The sequence below is a fragment of the Apus apus genome, chromosome Z, assembly GCF_020740795.1.
Source record: "Apus apus isolate bApuApu2 chromosome Z, bApuApu2.pri.cur, whole genome shotgun sequence".
Lineage (NCBI taxonomy): Eukaryota > Metazoa > Chordata > Aves > Apodiformes > Apodidae > Apus > Apus apus.
This window is the reverse complement of record NC_067312.1, coordinates 13,112,251-13,131,937: the sequence shown is the minus strand read 5'-3', so window position 1 is coordinate 13,131,937 and position 19,687 is coordinate 13,112,251. Positions and strand designations below refer to the sequence as shown.

The following is a 19,687-nucleotide window of genomic DNA, read 5'->3' as shown; positions in this document are numbered from 1 at the left end:
ATTAAAGTGGCTGTATAATTAGTATTTAAAATCACAACTCTACTTATATTACAATATTCTTTAATGTAATCCACAAGTAATGTACTTTTTACAAGTTGTGACTATGTCACTACTTAGAAAAATGTTCAAATCCTTCTCTTAGAAACACCTAAAAAATAAGAGACGAACTGGGAGTAGTTAAACTCAGAGTGGCAATTAAAAAAATAAATTGTTTTTTAATCTGAAAAATCTGAGACACTGAGAAGGAAAAAGGGACATAAGAAGGACAAGTGTTGTTTTAATATGGCCTCTGCCAAAACCAGTCACACTGCAGATCCTAAAGTGATTTATCTACCTTATTAATTTTTCTCCCTAGTCTGTATCTCCAAACTGTAGTTGTCTAGTACCAAAGGAGTATTTAGTTTTCTTCACTTCTCATTTTAAGTACATCTGTGGAACAGGTAGTTGAAGAATAGAAGGGTCTTCCTTTCCAGTTTTAGTTATACCTCATCATAAGCCACCTGCCATCATGCCTTTACATTTTTGCAGTATTTATATGAATAGGAACTGTGTGTATTAAGATGCACTGCCCTTCTTCCTTTCCAAGATGTTAGATGGATGGCCAAGGAAGGCCTGTAATGCAGTAGGGACAATGTTATTCTGAAGAGCAACAGAACTGCTTCTTGGAAGAATGCTGTATTGATTTTATTATAATAAAATTACTCCCATTAGAGACTGAAATGGTATAAAAAAGTTTAAAGAATTTGTCTGATTACTTAAGCAGTCATTTTTTGTTTGTCTTTGATGTAAGGTATAGTAAAGTAAATGCATTAACTTATTTATATTCTGTACAAAGTTCTAAATAGTTCTAAATCTCATGTTATTTTGTTCCCACAGAAGTCAGCTATTTGCAGACAGAAGTGTACAAAAGAGCAGCAATTCTGATTTTGTGTTTGGAGAAAACATGGATGAAAGAGTTCTGGTAAGATCTGTAAATGGTGGCAGATATTTTATCAAGGTTAATGTGCTTAGGAGTTTAATTTTTTTTAGAGGTTAATTCTTTTTAGTTCCTTCTGTTATTTTCAAGATATGAGTAAATATTATTCCAATGACTGTTAAGGAGAAAATATCTAAATATTTTCTGTAGGGGTAGAGGTTAGGGTAGGGTTAGGCATCCTTATTCTTCCCATCTTAGGTAAGTACTCTAATTACTAATCGATATCAGTATGCACTTATTCTCTTTTGCTCATTTTTTTTACCAAAATAAGTTTTTTTAATGTATTCCATGTAAAGTGGGACAGCCACAATATGAAATAATGTGGTGTCCACTACTTTAATAGTTTCGACCATAACTGGTAAGAGGTGGGAGAAATTAATGTAAGGAGAAAGTTAAACACCCATTCTAGATTGCGTCCACATTAAACTACATTGTGCATACTATGAGACAGTTTCATGGATCAAGTACTGAAGCAAATTCAGACCAAAAGGTGGTTCCCAAGCTGAGGACTGCAACATTTAAAATGGAACTGAAATTCAGTTTCTAGCAGAAGTAGAATGAAAGCAGTATACATATCTGCCAGTGAAAAATCTTGGCAGCCATAGGTCTGGGTGTGACTTTTGGCCAGGATTTAGTTAAAAGGTAGGAGCTGAGCTACTAATTATTGTTAGGAGCCAGAAGCATTTATTTAGACATGCCTAAGAACCTTCATCTGCGAAAACTGAAGGTCATGGAAGTTTTTAATTCCTCTGAGTTGAATTTTGTGGTCTCTGGGGATCTTGAACTATTATTCCGGGGCTTAAGTGCTTAAACTGGAAATCAGCTGGTATTTAAACATCTAAGTCTTTCAGTGGATTTAAATCCTAGTCCAGAATTCGTACAAAGAGGCCATTCTTTTTGGTGGAAGAAGGATGTATTGATTTTATGATAATAAAATTACTCCCACTAGAGACTGAAATTTTATCATCTGAGTCAGTTTTACTCTTAGATATTACAATTGCAAAGCTTCAGCTTAGCATTCATTAAATAATTTAATATTCAGTTTGATTCAGTTAGCCATTCTATTTAAACAGGAATTCTTATTTCCCATTTTTCTTAGAGCCCTGAAAAGCATCCCAAGCTGTGTAATGAAGCCGATTCATACAAAGGAGAAATAACATCCATGTACATAGAATCTTTTTATGTCAGTCCACAAACAAGTAAGCATTCTCAGCAAACTCAACTAAAGTACAGTTAACTTTATTATTATATGTTTCACTGTATCTTAGAGGATGTCGAATGAGTGGTGGTCAATAATTTTCATCTATTCTCAAGTTATCCAGTCACTAGTACACTTGCAGTATGTGCCAAAATCTATGTTCAGAAAGCAGCTACAGCTTGTTTTACGACATTTAAACTGGACTAACTTCAGAATTCATAATCTAAGCTACTCAGGAAAGGACAGAGCTTTACAGATAATTATTATTTATTACTAGAAAAAAAATGCAGTGAACTTTGTGAAGGCCTTTTGGACTGCATTGTTAAAGTGCAATTTTAAGTTGTTGGCTGCTTTTATTTTGAGACTGTTCATACAAATTGCTTTGCCATATTTGTGTTCTCATTTGGGATTGAAGCTCCTATGCAGATTGATTTCAGGGGTTGTTTGTGACTCTGGTGTACTCTTTTCTACTAGCCAAGCCATGTAAACTTAAGCTGTGAGGGACTCACAAGTAGTTCACTATCTTGAGCCCTCTTGCCAAATTTTGCTCCCCTCTTTACTAATGGATGTATTGGATCCTCTTTGTATGAACATTCTTACAAGTAAAAAAAAAAAAAATAAAAAAAAATTAAAGCCTATGGAAAACACAGAGTATGCAAATACATAAAGTTCTGTAAGAATGTTTTTCCTTTCAAATCCTGTCCTTTCGTGTTCCTGTCAAATGTTCATTTTATACATGTAACTATTCTGAATCTTGGGACATATGTCTTTCATTATTTATTTATGCACAGCAGTAGGACAGACAAGCTTCACTTGGAAAACTCAGGTCTGCTGGACCTGCTGCTTGTTAAGAGAAGAGGTTGTGTGGGGGATTGGGCAGTGTGATCATGAAATGATAAGAGTTTTCAGTTACTGGAGAAGCAAGGGGGGAACCAGCAGAACTTCCATCTTGGACTTCTGAAGGGCAGACTTTGGCCTGTTTTGGAGAAGAGTTGAGAGTGTCCTGAAATGCAAAGGGGCCCTGGAAGGCTGAAAATACTTCAAGGAGGAAGTCTTAAAGACACGGGAGCAGCCTATCTCCAGGTCTTGAAAGATGAGCTGACAGGGAAGAAGACCAGACTAAATAGAGAGCTTTGGCTGGAACTCAGAAACAAATGGACCTTGGAAAAGGGGGCAGGCAACTTACGAGGACTACAAAGATGTAGTGAAGCTATACAGGAAGAAAATTAGAAGGGCCAAAGCCCAGCTAACTTGGCCACTGTAGTGAAAGACAAAAAATGTTTCTATAAATATATTAACAACAAAAGGAGGACTAGGGAGAATCTTCATCATTTATTGGATGCAGGAGGAAGCACAGTGACCAAGTATGAGGAAAATACTGAGGTACTTAGCGCCTTCTTTGCCTTAGTCTTCAACAGTAGAACTAGTTGTTCTCTCGATACCCAGTTCCCTGACCTGGAAGACAGGAAGGGCAAACAGAATAAGACCTCCATAGTCCAAGAGAAAATTATTAGTGACCTGCTACATCACTTAGATACACACAGGTCTATGGGGCCCGGTGGGGTACACCCAAGGCTGCTAAGGGAGCTGGCAAAGTGTTCACCAAGCCACTTGCCATCACTGATCTGAAGTCCTGGCTAACTGAGGAGGTCCCAGTGTACTTGAGGTTGGAAAATGTGATACCCATCTTGAAGAAGGGCTGGAAAGATGGTCCAGGGAACTAGAGACCTGTCAGTCTGACCTTGGTGGCAGGAAAGGTTATGGAACAGATAACCTCAGGTGCCATTATGCACCATTTATAGGACAACCAGGTGATCAAGCCCAGTCAGCATGGGTTTATGAGAGGAAGGTCCTGCTTGATGAACCTGATCTTCTATGACAAAGTGATCTGCCTATTGGATGAGGGAAAGGCTGTGGATAGTCTACCTAGACTTCAGTAAAACCTTTGATACTGTTCCCCACAGCATTCTCATGGAGAAACTGGCTGTCCTAGGCCTGGACATGCATACTCTTTGGTGGTTGAGCCCAAAGCGTTGGGGTGAATAGAGTAAAATCCAGTCAGCAGCCAGTCACCAGTGGTGGCCCCCAGGGCTCAGTATTAGGGCCACTCCTGTTTAATATCTTTATCTCAACGAGGTGATTGAGTGCACCCTCAGTAAGTTTGCAGACCACACAAAGATGGGCCAAGGAAAAGGAGCTGGGAGTGTGGGTCAACAGCAGCTGAATATGAGCCAGTGTGTGCACCCAAGTGGCCAGGAAGGCCAACAGCACCCTGGCTTGTATCAGAAATAGCGTGGCTGGCAGGGGTAGGGAAATGATTGTCTGTGTTCAGTTTTGTGGACCTCAATACGGGAAAGAGGTAATGGAGTGTGTGCAGAGAAGGGCAATAAAGCTGGTGAAGGGTCTGTAAAACAAGTCATATGAGGAGCATCTGAAGGAACTGGGTTGTTTAGCCTGGAGAAAAAGGAGACTGAGGGTATACCTTATCTCTCTACAACAGCCTGAAAGGAGCTTGTAGTGAAGTGGGTGTCAGTCTCTTCACCCAAGTAACAAGTGACAGGACAAGAGGCAATGGCTTCAAGTTGTGTCAGGAGAGGCTTAGGTTGGATGTTAGGAAACACTTCCTTACAAAAACAGTTATTAAACTCTGGCACAGGCTGCCCAAGGAAGTGGTTGAATCACCATCCCTGAAAGTGCTTAAAATCATATAGATATGGTGCTTAGGGACATGGTTTAGCAGTGGGCTGGTAGGTCTAGGTTAGTAGAGTTAGTTAGAAGTTTGGACTGGAGAATCTTATAGGTCTTTTCCAACCTGAATTATTCCATGATTCTGTTATTTAGGGCTGGTTTCTGCAAGCTGCCCTTAAGGGCAAACCTCTGCAACTGCAGAACTGGTCAATTCAAAATGAAACTAAACAGGTGAGACATTTTAGAGTATTCCAGTCTTTTTCTTTTTCTCTTCTATTTATGCTTTGGCCAAAAACTTATTAATAACAATAAATAATATTAGACACCGCAGGGATTAATAAAGTCACAGGCCATTTTATGTGCTAGATTTGTTGTCCTGAAAAATAATCCCATAAAGAGGTTTGTTGTTTTTTTTTTTTCCCCTGAAGAAACAGCTTTGTTGAGGAATACAACACTAACGGAATCAGCAACTGCTTGTATTTCTAAGCCAGTGGAGAAAGTTCTGTTAGATAAAGTTGAAGTTATAACTGGGGAAGAAGCAGAACACAATGTATTGCAGGTGTGTATTTCATAAAGCCTTGACAATGAGCAGTTTTATTGTTGAAAAGAACATCTAGATCAACTGCAGATTGCAGGAATCTGAAACTAACTTCAGTTTATATTTTAATTTTTCACTTTTTAAAGACATAACCACTTTTTCTATAGGCTAATATTTTCTCTTTCATACTATATTTGTTCATTTTATAATCACTTTCAGTAAGTGGCTGCTTCAGAACTTTGTTTCACAGTTGTACTTTATAAGCATCTACACAGGACATCAGCAGTGACTAAAACTTCAAAATTGGAAGTGACTTGTATAAATATTTTTTATGACCATTTGTTTTGGAGGGAGGGGAAAGCAATGTGTTGTCAAAGTAATAAGTTTTATAGTTAATCTAAAATACAAATTATCTTTCTGGCCTAGCAGGATGTATCTTGCTAATCTTAATCTTCAATCTCTCACTTGCTCAGAAAATAGCAGTGATGTATATTATTTTTAAAATCTTAACATGGAAGTTACATTATTTTATCTTCTCAGAACATGGAAGTTTAATTCTCTTTGAAGCAGTACTCTTCTAGGAGAAGTGCCAGTATCCTGGGCTGCACAATGTTTCTAAAGAGTGAGAAAATAAGATTGTAGAACACTTGCAACACGTTCAGCTGCGTTAGTAGGTTCACAGGTGAAGAGTTAATGAAGTACTTGAAAAACTAAACTGACATTCATGCTGAATGTTTTCCATGATCAATAGGAAGTTTAGTGCAGATCTGCAAGCCATTTCTTTATAAGTAATGATGGGGATATATATCTATATATTTAGCTTTGAATACCTGCATATGGATATTAAAAGCTGTATCAAAAGGTTTTAAAACATAAAGTTTTAGAACCAATAAAATTAACACTGTCCATTTCCATCATGTATTTATCTTTCAGATAAACTGCAAGCTCTTTGTGTTTAATAAGCTCTCTTTAACCTGGACTGAAAGAGGCAGTGGATCCCTGAGGCTTAATGACACTTCTAGCAATAAAGATGGAATGTTGCGGTCAAGGCTAAGTAAGAATTAAATAACAAAGTAACACACACGAAACACTAAAAAACTTGTGCTATTGCTAGCCACAAACTTACTTCAGCACATTTAAAACTGAGTAGCTAGTTTCATTTAAGTCAAATTGCTGCAAATCTTTTTAATGTTGCCTGGTATAGTTAGCTGTGTTACAGACTGAGGCACTGGACGCTTTTCACTTATTTTGTACACTCATGCTTGCACATGTTGTTATGTTCTGTGCATTTCTGCTGCAATGCCTCTTTAGCACAGTCAGCAGTCTGATAGATTGCTTTTTGTTGATTCTGCTTTTCCAGGAGCTCTGTTTCAAGTCAGTTCTGGAATGTTGTTTTTACTGTGCTGTTATTTTTTGTTCCGTATTACACAGTTTCAGCAGATATATTTGCTTTGAATGCCAGATATATTGAAAGAAACTGATACATTTTGGTACTATAATAACAACAACAGTAACAACAACAACAACAACAACAACAACAACAACAACAACAACAACAACAACAACAACAATAATAATAATAATAATAATAATAATAATAATATCATCTAATCATGTCAGGTTTTAGACCAAATTAAAAAGAGTAATTAATGAAAATACTGGTTGTGTACAAGTGGTCCATAAAACTGCTATAGTAAAAATACAGATGGTTCCAATGACTTATCGTGTAAACCTTCTTATTTTAGTTATGCGAAATCAAGGCAGCTTGAGACTAATTCTTAACACCCGACTCTGGGATCAAATGGTTATAAAAAGGGCAAACAGGAAGAGCCTGTGCTTCACTGCAACAGACCAAGAGGACCACTCTGTTCAAGTATTTCTAATTCAGGTAAGCAAAAGGTAAAAGTGCTCTTCAAGTCCTTATTTCTTTTATGATTCTGAAGTCTTGCTGAGGCTCTGGTTTTGGCAAATGAACTTCTGTGCTTTGTGAGGTTACAATTAGCTTAGCTGTTACTTGGCTTTTATTATGAAATTAGTTAGAAGTGCTATCCCTTGATACTATTAAAAAAAAAAAAAAAAAGAAAGAAAGAAAAAAAAAGAAAGAAAAAAAAAAAGGAGAAAATAGTGTGAAGGTGTGAAGATGGGATATGTCCTTAGGACAGATATTTCCAGACTCTGGAATGGATGTCATTACAGGGTCACATGCAGCAATGGAAGCAACAGGGTAGGAATTTCTACACAGGTAGTTACATATTCACAGGTTACTTTCGTACAAGGTAGCAGTTTTCTGCTATGGTTTGCAACGCAGTGTTTGCAATAATCCATCCAGTGTTGCACCTCCATTTTTCAGTTGAGGACAACACAGATTTTACGATGTCACCTTATGTGAGACAATAGTCTTGGGAATTCTGTTTTTCTCTAACAAGGGCTGATAAATTGAAGATGGAAATGTGGTGGAGTTTTTTGCAAATAAGTACCACATACATCCTAGGTTAGGAATTGAGAGCATCCACATGAGTTTAAGGATGTTTCTGACTTCCCCAGTAGACCTTTCTTGGAAGGCTTCAGTCTCCTGGGTGAGAAAAATAAATCACCACTTCCAGGAAGAGTCTCATGTCATATTCAAGCAAAGCACCATGTACTGTATATGCAAGCACTGTAAGTCTATAATTTCCAAACAGTGACTGACCTAACTATGGCTGTGGTGCACAGCTTGACAGTTAGAACCGTCCTAGATTTCCAGATTTGCTGCATTTTTTTTCTAGCATATATAGATGTAAACATTCCTTAAATTCTGTCCTGGCACTTCTGGACAGTAAAAAAATATATGTATTAGGAGAACTGTGGGAAACAGTTTTTCTTCCCCACACAAGTCTACTACCCCTCAATGGCATCAGTTCCCAACAAGAACCAAGGTATGTGACAGGTGTATGTGAGTGACAAGTGCTGCAGGAAGCTGCTTCTGCAGTTGTCACTGAGGTGACTGGTATCCATCCCTATGGTTGGTATCCAGCTGGACAACCAGTGACCCTGGAGTATGGAAGGCAAGTTGGTCAATCTCTGAAGCACACAGCAGGCATCACCAAAGCCTTGGCTCATAAATCAGGCTGGTGTAGTAGTCAGTGGAGCCCACACCTCCAAGCAGAAATTTTTAACTGCTATTTAATTTTTTTTTTCTGTGTCACAGGAATGATTGACACATTTGGTTCAGGGGTATTATCCAAAGGATTTCTCATGAGTGAAGGAGAAGAGTCATATGGTGCTGATAACAAAGGAGGCAGTTTACAAGACTCCATTAGGTTGGTCCTGTAGTAGTCACCCAGGTTTGCATAGAAGGCTGGCCTCCTCACTTCAGAGGAGATCAGAGAACTGATATGGGTGTTTTTTTCCATGTTTGCTTAGTTTTTTAGCTTGATTTTATTCACCTGTGATCACCCTAATGGTGTTGTTGGCACAGTGGAGAGTCAGAGGATGTATGGAGGTGAGTCCACCCCTCGTGGCAGAAGCTGGAGTTCCTATTAAAGTGACAGAGGAACTCTAGCTTTTGAATGAGTAAGTAGGAAGCTACAGATAGAAATTATCAGACTGAATAACTGCCTCTTTCATATTTACCATCCTGAAAAGCTGTATCTTTACAGCTCAGATGTGCCCACTGAAAATTTCATCTGTAGTTGAGACACCTGAACAACTCTAAATTGCTTTTTTCTATGCCTGGCTATAGGGAGATAATTCTTTGCTGCTGCACATCTGGGTAGCACAGAAGGCAAGCCTGAGCTGCTGGTGCTTCCCAGTTACGTACACCTGTACACACTGAAACATGCCATTCCAATCTGAAGAATACATACTTTTTCCTATTGCCAAGTGATACAGACAGAAATTACTCCACATGCACAGAGCTGGAGAATTGGGCTATCATATGCATTCAATTACTCTCTGGTAGATTATTTCCTTCATAAGAACATGATAAGTACTCTATGACACTTCTAACAGTGCCCAAATGCATTGCTTTTAGGAAGCACAAGCATGTATGGACACTTGGTATGGTCTGTTCACCTTGTGAACCCACAGTGTTTGGAAGTGTTGCATTAGGCATGTGAGAGTATGCTCCTCTACTTGAAGTTTCCTTCGCTATCTATTTTATGATACACCTTTCCCTGAATTTTTCTAATTCATTTTTTAAACTTTTATATTTTTGCCTGTTGGTTTTAGTTTATACTTTCTATCCCCACTCTCTCCTGAGGCAGCAAATTCTAGAAGTTCTTACTCTATGAATAAGCATTACACTAATCCCCTGCTGCCTTCATTAAGCATTTACTGTGGGATTTGCTAAACAGTTGTACCATATTCAGTTTATCCACCACTTCTATAATTTTGAAAACTCTAGTGATACCCCCTTCTCATCATTCCCTTCAGACTGAAGAGTCTCAATTCTTCACAAGGAACTGCACCACCCCCTTGATAATTTTTTGTGCCTTTCTCTGTATCTTCTTCCGTTCTGCTTTGTCCTTGAGGTGTGATGCCCAGAACGGAACACAGTAATCAGGACATGACTGCTTGAAGGCTTCATGTACTGGCAAAACACTGCCTCATCTAGTTCTCAATACCCTTCTTGATGATGTCATATTCTATTTCACAATAACGGCACAATTCATGATATCTTTAAATTTTATAACCACAAATTATTTTCGTAGTTAGGTTTTGAAATTCTAATTTATTCTGTAAACATGCAATACAGATATTAACATTTCAGTGCCTTATTACTTCTAGAACCACCTTCAGAAATTGCCTGGAATATGAAGTAGTCAGTACAAACTGAGCCATTCTTCAGGGGGAATAATAATTTTTAACCTTATGTTTCACTTGGCTGTGAAGAAGATAATCAACATCTACATATTATAAAACTCAGACCACTTAAAGAAACTTGACATTATTTATCTTTAAATTTGTTTTCTGAAATGAATTATTACGTGTGAATCTTAAGTGAACTGTTTTGATTAAAAAGCACAAAATACAGCTAATTCATACTTTTGAAAATTTCTTAGTCAGGTTCTGAATGAAAAGTAGAGATTCTTCTTGGTTAATTTGGACTGTATGCAATTTATGTTCCGCAGGGAAGCTCAAAAGACACTGGGTACCTGTATGCAGCAATACATCACCGCCTTGTGGCACTGCGAAGCTTTGCTGAGCAAGAGCCAGATGCTAATCAGGTAGACACAGAGTCAGAAATAGCTTCTCAGCCATTAAACTATGATAGCGACGATGAAGCTGATGAAAAAATAACTCAAGAGAGCAGCAGTGGATCTGGTAAGTAGAAATTTTCCTGGGAATGCTGTAATCCTTTCCAATTATTTTCTTGTAAGCAATGAATATTGTACTTTTTTTTTTTTTTTACTTTCCCTGCCCCCCCCCCCCCACTGACTATAACTTTCATCTGTTACTGATACCCCTTTACAGGTAGAAAATGGCAATTCCTTTTAGGTTTTTTTTACTTCCTACTGTTAAAATTCAAGGGTTTGCCAGATGAAGCATCTACACCTCTTCAGAGCAGTGGAATATACTTTCGACAAAAGGCTGAGGGTTAAGAAATTTTAATGTTGTCAAGCCTTACCTAACAGTTTAAGTAGAAATTACTACAAGTTTTGAGATAACTAATTGTTACTTGAGCAAGTGAAAGTTGACTCCACTCACATCAGCACTTAGAAAGTTACTAACAGCTTCAAGCATAATGTGTTTACTAAGATATTTAATATGCAGTAGTTAACTGAATTTAAAACTCTGATTCTTGATCAGCTGTAACAGCTACCTCACTAGGAAATTTTCAGGTCAAGATTTACACGCCAGTTTGGCCAGCTTTCTTCAACGTAACAAAAATGTAGTGAATCCTGAAAGTGAACCATGAAACTAAAACAAGATAAAAGGGGCAAGCTGTGGACTTAAACTTACTCCAGAAGCTGTTAATACAGCTCATGACAAGGCTGGGCAGAAAGCAAGGCAGAAAGAGCTGTCAGACTTAAAAGCTCTTATAGCAGCAAAAGAGAAGTCAAGTGTCTGGGTCAAATTCACTTGCCTGTGCCAAACTGCTACAGTGGTACAGGAGCTGCCAGTTACATTCAATTTTCTAACAGATAGACTACAGCAGAAATGTTCTTCATAGCATTAATTTTCCTCTTCAACTGAGTAACATACTGTCCTTATAATATAAACTCTTCCTTTTAACAAGGGATCAAGTCATGTGTGAGAAACATCTACGAGTGACTATTTGCGTAGGAAACAAGTCTTTTTTTCCTCTGGCAGCAAATAGGTCACCGTTTCCAGAGCTTGCTCCTATTATTAATTGTTGTTTAACTACACTTCAGTAGCATTCTGTGCTCCAAACAAAGCATGATGCTCTTATAAAACATTATTGATATTACAAAGCAGCTCTGGTAACATGAAAACTCTGGATGGAGGTTGATTCCTTTCTAGAATTATTGATGACAAGAACCCTTTGTTCTTTTTAGGTTGAAAAAAAATGTAAAAAAGAAAAAAAAAAAGAGAGGGGAAAGGGAATGTCAAAGCAGTGTGGGAGCACAGATTTACAAGTTAAATATTTATTTTGATCCACAGAGATTTCTGATACTACTGTTCAGATGGCAGCCAGCAAACAAATTCTGTGATACGAGTGTCAGCTGCTGTTTTTTCTTGACCTTTTAGTTTAATAAGCTGATTTTAATTTATGTTGTTACAGGCAGCAGTTCTAACATCCCCTTTCAAGAGCTTTTTTAATGACTTCTAGCATTTCCTGCGTACCTTAACCTCTTTTATTATTCTCAGACCCACAAGGTTTTTCATTTTGCATAGATTTTGATTACTGGTATCCAGCTCCCACTTTACATGCAGACTTTCTCACCTTATACACACTTGTTCCCAAACTCCGATCTCCAAACAGGAAGAAAAATACATCTCAAGGATTTTGAATAGGGTGAGGTCAGTTTTAAATATCTTCATAGAAACATCCATTCAGATGAAAGTTATCAGATCCTTCATATGTAAAGGCATTTGGTCAAAGCTTTCATTTTCATGTTTTCATTATCATTTAAAGATGTGTGTGAATAAGTTCTTATTTTTATAGATGTAACTTAATTTCAGAGGTTACCTCTCTTTAAGACTACTATAAATGTTAAAAATCACAAGTTCTCAGTGACTGTTTCCTTACAAGAAATGCAATTATAAAGTATGCCTGTGTTTTATTTCATTCCATTCTACCTGTTTTGTCTTAAAAAAACAGTAAAAAAAAATAGGATAGTTCTTTCTGTTCTTAAGCTAGTCAGTTTCCTTCTTATTAAACTGAATGAACACAGTTCCCTAGATTATGCTATATATTTCATGACACTGTAAAAGATATGAAAAAAGTGATGTGGATTATCTGTAGTGCTAGACCAGAAGAAGAAAGCAAGTATGTTCTACGTAACAAGCCAAGCATTATGAATATTGCAGTGATTCTATATGTTTGTGAGACATTTTTGTAAGAATTTTTTGCACAGAATTCTTCACTGTAACATCCACAGGATGTGTTATATAAGGGCAGTATATAAGCTACTAGAGATATTTCTACCATTTTACAAATTCAGTATAGACATTTATTCCAATATTTTCTAAATTTTTATGGAATCGCTTTATTTTCAAGTAGAGATATTAATTTGATGAAGTCTCTAAAGAATAAGCTGCTGTACCTGATATATGATTCTTTAGTTCATATTTCACCAGATACATCTTGGATATTTTTACCAATACAATTGCTCTATAAATTTCAGTGGAGAGAAACAGAACACCTCATCTTTAAACAGATTTTGAGTGTGGATGGGATCAATAACACTCTGGGAAGTATTCATCTTTTCCTACTGACTAAAAAGTGAATTGAGGAGATGAGTTTAGACTAGACAGCAAACTTCTGGGCTGACCAAAGTTAAGCAGATATCTTCTTCCATTTCTTTCATTGCTAATTCTTTTCTCTGCTAAGTATTGCAACTATGTTTGCCTTCATTTGTCTTCATAATAAGTACTGGAGGAAAGACCAGAATTCTGTATTCTGCAGATTAAAAATTTTCTCAGTAAATGATTTAACAAATAACAATTAAAAATGTTGATTATGGCAATGTGTGAAGTATTGATCTACGAGGGGAATGCCACCTGCCTGCAGAGGGTTGCATGACTCTCCCCTTTCATTTTTCTTCTCCTTGGACTTGAAAACTTTACATCCTTTGCTGTGTGGTAGATCTGCTTCAACAAACAGAACAGAGAATTCCCCTTTGCCAGGCACAGCCTAATAAGGAAGCATGGTCTCCTGGCAGGCAATGAGTTGTACCTGACCTTTGTGGGTAAAGACAGCCTAGCACCCCACAGGTCTATGTACCTGCATGTTCTGCAATGAGTAACATAATGCCAGATGTTGCCACTACTCCCTCCTGGTTTGCTAATGGCTCTCAACCATGGATTTGGGGCTTTCCTGTATGTTAGCAAACTGGTGCAAGGTGTCTGTGCAGCCAAAGTTTTCTTACTCCTGTTCCTTAAGCAGCTTGACCACAGGCAGTTGCAAGCTCAGCACATGGGAGTACTGATTGCACTGCTAATATGCATAAATTCTCTATAGTTATTGGATGGACAATTCTCTAATGTAGACACCATACAACTCTTGCAGGGTGCCCTGCTATTCCCTGACAGCACAAACAAGGTGTGTGTGTCAGGCCCAAAAACTGATGCAGCCAGAGCAGGGACCTATTATAGCTTCAACACCTAAACTTGCCACTGGTAGCAGATCATCTGAAGTCAGTAGACCCATAAGTGACTGCGTTATCTCTGAAAATCTTACTTCTTGCTTCTGGCATTTGTAAGAGATTTTTCTGTTAGATATAAGGAGATTCTGTCCTTGCCCAAAGTAATGCATTTTATTTACATTTAGAAAGAAGTGCTGTTTCCATCACAGTTACCAGAAATAGCAGAAGTTCTTCAAAGTTTTGTAACCCTGTAGTGTTTAGTAAGAACTGTTATTCTTTAGAGGCATAAGGCATTTCTTTCACAGGGGAGTATGATTTGTCAGTCATAGCAATAGAATAGCAGGGACCTACGGGTAGGATGGTTTCTACAATTCCTTTTCCCTTTTCTGATTTTGCAGGAAATTGTTTGGTTTTATGGCTGAGGGGGAACACAGAAACTGGAAAAGTACAAGTGAGGGACAAGGATGACAGTGCCACTAAGCAAAGAAATGTTTTATGCATTACTTCTTATACTGTACCTCACCAATTACTCTTAAATGTTCTCCTAACTTCATCCTCCTTGAGGGATCTTCTCTTTTGATTGAGGAGTCCCCTCTTTTCTGGCATGGAATTTTCTTTCAGAAGCTATTAGTGTGAATTCAAAGATGCTAGAGTAAATCCCAAGAAGTCTTTCCATATGTAGCCACAGACCTTAAGAGAAAACCATACTGTGTGAAGATACAGTGTGTCCTATATGGATCTATGGATTTTGGTGATGAGAGACAGAAAGTATTATATCACAGAAGTGCAACCTTTGCTTTATTTTTGGCACGTTTTCTAGGCCACAGTACATGTACCTCCTATGTTGGCTTCATTAGGACTCTTGTCACCTGCTGGTGTTTATCAAGATATAAAATGCTACAAGAGCTTTTTTCATTTTTAAGGAAAATATTTTTAAAGTTCTTAAAGGAACTACTTACTGATCAGCAACATCATTGGAACTTCTGAAAAAACACTATATTTGTTTGACATTTCTTGTAAATTTAATTTAAATCCTTACCAGTTGTTAAGTATTCCAAGACATAAACCTAACACACACAACCTGATAGTGATTAAAGTCGAGGAAAAGTTAAGAATTTAATTATTTGTTGGAGTCCAAGTTTCTGTATTCTTTGCTGTAGATACCAGTAACATCTAAGCAGAAAAGAAAGGACAGCTCTCTGATTGGTTTTAAATGCTAACATATCAGGAAAGAGAGCGGGGAAATCAGTTTTAATGTTCTGACAAACTCAAAGCCTTTGATTTCACCTGTGCAAGTTTTAAAACTTCTCTTTATTTTAAATTATTTATTATAAATTTAATTATTCAATTTAAATGTTGATTAATATATATGATTCGTTGTATTTACTTATTACAAAAACTTTTAAGTATTTAGTTGTGGCCAGGTGGTAGCAGCAATTTTCAAACAGATACTGACATAGTGATATTATGTGTCTGGCACTCATCAGCTGTATCTACTTTTCACAGATTAGTCATAGTCACAGAGATTACACACCAAAACCACCACGGGGTACTTTATCATGACCAATTAGTTATTTGAAGGTATGTTGCATTTCTCACAGTTTACTGAACATCAACTATGAAGTGTTAAGACACTGTTCCGTTTACAGAGCAAGATGATTTGCATCCCAGACACATTGTCCTATCCTTAGTGCTGATGTGCTTTATTGACTCAGGGGTCATGGGCTTCATTCACAATTCACATGCTCAAATATTTGTGAATAATCCTGTGTTATCTAGGTAGATATTTACCTAAACCAGGAACTGATCATTTCCAGACTTTAACCTACCACTTTGGTATTATGAAATGCCAGATTGTTTCAAAACATGAATATGCTCAAATAAGCCAGATCTTTTTAACCTCTTTTTCAGATCATTCTAGATGGAACCGCAGGCAGTCTGTAGTCTGCTCGTGACACCTCCCAGAGCTTACAACATCACGGCTGGGAACTCATCTTCCCAAAATGTCTAAGCTGACTCATCAGCCCCTGGAAGGAGGAAATCAGATGCATTTTGCTTTAAGACTTTCAAACAAAGATTAATTTTAGGGACAGCTTAAGTTTAACACATTGAGAAAGAGCTTGAGATGCACTTTTGGGGATTCCAGTTGGCCTGCTTTGCACTGAGGTAGGAATGACACAATGGCTTCCAATACTCAAGAAGTGTTACAAAGGCTTCAGATTTTAGAATTGAGTATATCTAGATGCATTATTAAAGTAAGGAATTTTATGGAATCAATATTCATCGTATTGATTGAAAAAAACACATTACCATGAACTAATAATATACATGAAGAGATAGTTGTCACTTTTCATCTATTATTTAAAAGGTACATTTAAAAAGCTTTAAATAGGGCTTCACTGAAACCTTTTATTTAAAGTTGTGTGGTAACATTTAGCATCCTGTTTGTAAGTACATACCAGCAGAATTGGGAGTGGCAGGCTAGCATGACCTAGGCCTGTATATATCAGCCTTCATAACAAGTTTTTTTTTTTCCTGTTTGTTTTGAAAATACATGGAGTTGTATACTGGTTGTAGAATTTTGTTAAAGGGCAAAGAAACATGATCAGCTCTTACAGCTGTAAGCATCAGAAGAATTCACAGTGAAGAATTGCAATCCAATTGTAAGGGACATAGGAGCTTTAAGATGTAGAAGTGTATTTGCTTGCACTCATTAACACCTTCTCAGTTGCACAGAACAAGTACTTGCACTGTTAATTGTCTATTTGATATAAGTGAATAAATGCATGCACAGTATAACTAGATATTTGCATTAAAAATTCTCTTTAATGTGTGAGATTATCTGAGATTACTTCTGCTTTAGCTGTAGCTATCCCTGAACAGCATCATTCCTTGAAATAGATGAATGTTACACTTCCTAATATGTGCAATAGTTTCAACAGTGCCAAAGACCCACTCACTGTAGAAGTGATTCCACAAACTACTGCATTCTACCTATTCTCATGGGGAATCAGGAAAATCAATTATCTCTAATGCCACCTGTGAATGAAGACTTTCCAGATCATTCATAAGCTCACACACAGTGGAGGCACCATTTATGCTCTGTGTTTTCTATTCATTCTGTCAAAATATATAAAAAACAATGTCAGCAATCATTCTGCTGTAGCTCTCTCCTGCCTTGTATGCTGTTGGTTACCAAAAATGATTTGTCATCCTAAAAAGCTGAAACAATGTTCTGCAATAATTGAAGTCCTTTTAATTAGGGTAATTGTAACCATTTCTCAATCTTAAAAACTGAATCACACTCAAAGGGTCAAATTACAACTTAGTTTTCCCATCTGAACATATTTATGCAGTTGGAAGAATTCCGGCTTCTTCCTGAATTCTCAGTGCCCTGTCAAGATGAGCATCCAGATGAAGCTGAACCAGCATCTGGATTACCTTGAATTCCAAGCAGCCCACCAAAATTAGTGTTTCTCTGACATTTATTTAGCATCTGGGTGAATGTAAGCTTAAGTGGGTTTGGATTTCTGCCTTGAGGAAAAGAGGAGTTCTTCACAACAGAGGGCCTGTGTCAAAAAGTAACACACTGGGATTCTCTTTGACTTCAGTTTGCCGATAACAAAACTGTTCTTTCCATGACTAGCTGTACATTGTGACCTTTTCTATCAGCCTCACTCCTGACCAGAACAGTATCTGCATCACTGATGTTCATATTTCATTGCTGCAACTCATACTTGGGAACAAAGCTCCATAGTGTAAGAACTTCAGTAGTTGTAAAACACAGCAGCCCCATGTATTTAGCAACAGGTCACGGTGATAACTTTGCCCTGGAGTTCAGCTGGCTATGCACTACATGCAGAGTTTGATTTCAAAGTCTGTCCTGATAATCAAAGCCTGCTGTGAAACAGGACTTAAGCACCTGAGTGTCATGATACCCCTCTAAATTCTACTACAGCTGTAAAATCCTTGGCAAAAGGAGTGTTCCAGAGCAGGCACAACAGCACATTTGCAGACACACTTAAACTTTGTAATTTGCTCCCACAGCATGAGGAACAAGGTTTATGATCATTCACAAATAAACTCTCTTTTGATCTGCCTCTTGCCAAGGCTGTTACATATATATATGTGTGTGCATATATATATATGCACACACATATATATGAATATACACACTAACACAAAGGCTCAAACATGAAGCTATGTCTCCTAAAAGCTGAGGAGGAAAAGACAGGCTTAACTAATTTGAAGAGCTTGTATACTGTAGTAATAGAGGACATATAAATCCATTTATGTGCATTTATATTTATGGTATGAATTTTTACTCTTGAGTTCCTAATACTTTATTTATTTTATTTAGTCTCCTTGCACTAAAATTAATTGTTTCTCAAGATTGATGGTATGCTAATATGTAATATATTAAATTGGTTTTAAAAATGTAAAGTTTGACATTTTATGACAGACAGAGTGACAATTTCTATGCCTGAACAATAAAAAATTTTCCTACAGCTTTAATTTGCAACTAGTTGCCTTATTTTTTGTTCCAGTCAGAGCTTCCTTAAAACAGCTGCAGAATTTCAAGCCTATTTTCCTAAGGAAACAAGATTTAAACATCCTTCTATCTGTCAAGCACACTGTTCAGTTTAACAGTAATTGAAAGGGAACTGAAAGTTCAAAGGCAATTAAAGTTCTTAATGAGAATTAGTAGTTGTTGAGTGACAAAAGTCAGGGGGAGGTATCCCTTGATACCTAACTTGAGGAAAAAGTTTCAGGGTAAGCTTGGTATTGTCTGTGAGGATTGCAGGCTTGAGCTCCTTCTTCTGAATATGCTGCAGCATTTGCTGTGAGGGAGGGGAAAGGAAAACCATGGAAGTATGGATGTCTGGGATTACTGTGGGCTGAAGAGGGGAGTAGGAACATGACCCAAATCCATATGAAACTAGACATCACTAATTTTGCTGTTTGTGGAGCTATGTGTTCTATGTCTGGATGTGGGCTTTTCTTGGTTGTGATTGATTGGTTGTTTGCTTTTTAATTAATGTTGTTTATTTGTTCATTTATCTGTAACAAAGCCCAGTAAGTAATTTATATACATCAGGGGTGCAGAGCTGAAAACTCCTATGTAGTAGTGTAGTAATAATTTTCAAAAGGAGGGAAAACTATAAATTCCTAATATAATGACATGTATGCAGATCTCTTTCTCTAACATTACGAGTTTCTGGGAAAATTCACTTAGATGTGCTAGCCTAATCGGTTTGGTTTAGATTCTAGAGGTGTTTGTATCTCTTCCTATATCTTGTTGCTCAGGTTTTTATGTCACAATCTTTAGTGACCTCTGAATTGGTTTTGGCAAACTGAAGTTAAGAGTTTGATAATGTCTTTATTGAATGAATGATTGCAGGGAAAACTTTTAGCACATTTGGTACTTCTTTCAGTAGTACCTGCACAACACGGACAGGGAAGGGAAGAGCATGCTGTTTTCCCTGGCTGGGTTTTGGAGGATCTACCACTGGGGTATGCTGGCAGGACAGCAC

General features: G+C 37.3%; 1 protein-coding gene across 1 annotated transcript in view; it reads left to right on the top strand.

The window, feature by feature from the left end:
• Nucleotides 1-18,654, top strand: part of RANBP3L (RAN binding protein 3 like) — a 38,996-nt gene extending 20,342 nt beyond the window's left edge. The window contains exons 8-14 of the mRNA XM_051642754.1: nucleotides 877-961; nucleotides 2,076-2,175; nucleotides 5,291-5,421; nucleotides 6,334-6,454; nucleotides 7,146-7,288; nucleotides 10,512-10,704; nucleotides 16,065-18,654. Coding sequence (XP_051498714.1) covers nucleotides 877-961; nucleotides 2,076-2,175; nucleotides 5,291-5,421; nucleotides 6,334-6,454; nucleotides 7,146-7,288; nucleotides 10,512-10,704; nucleotides 16,065-16,108 — 817 coding nt within the window. The 3' untranslated portion in view covers nucleotides 16,109-18,654. The remainder of the gene's footprint in view (nucleotides 1-876; nucleotides 962-2,075; nucleotides 2,176-5,290; nucleotides 5,422-6,333; nucleotides 6,455-7,145; nucleotides 7,289-10,511; nucleotides 10,705-16,064) is intronic.
• The last annotated feature ends 1,033 nt before the right edge of the window (nucleotides 18,655-19,687 follow it).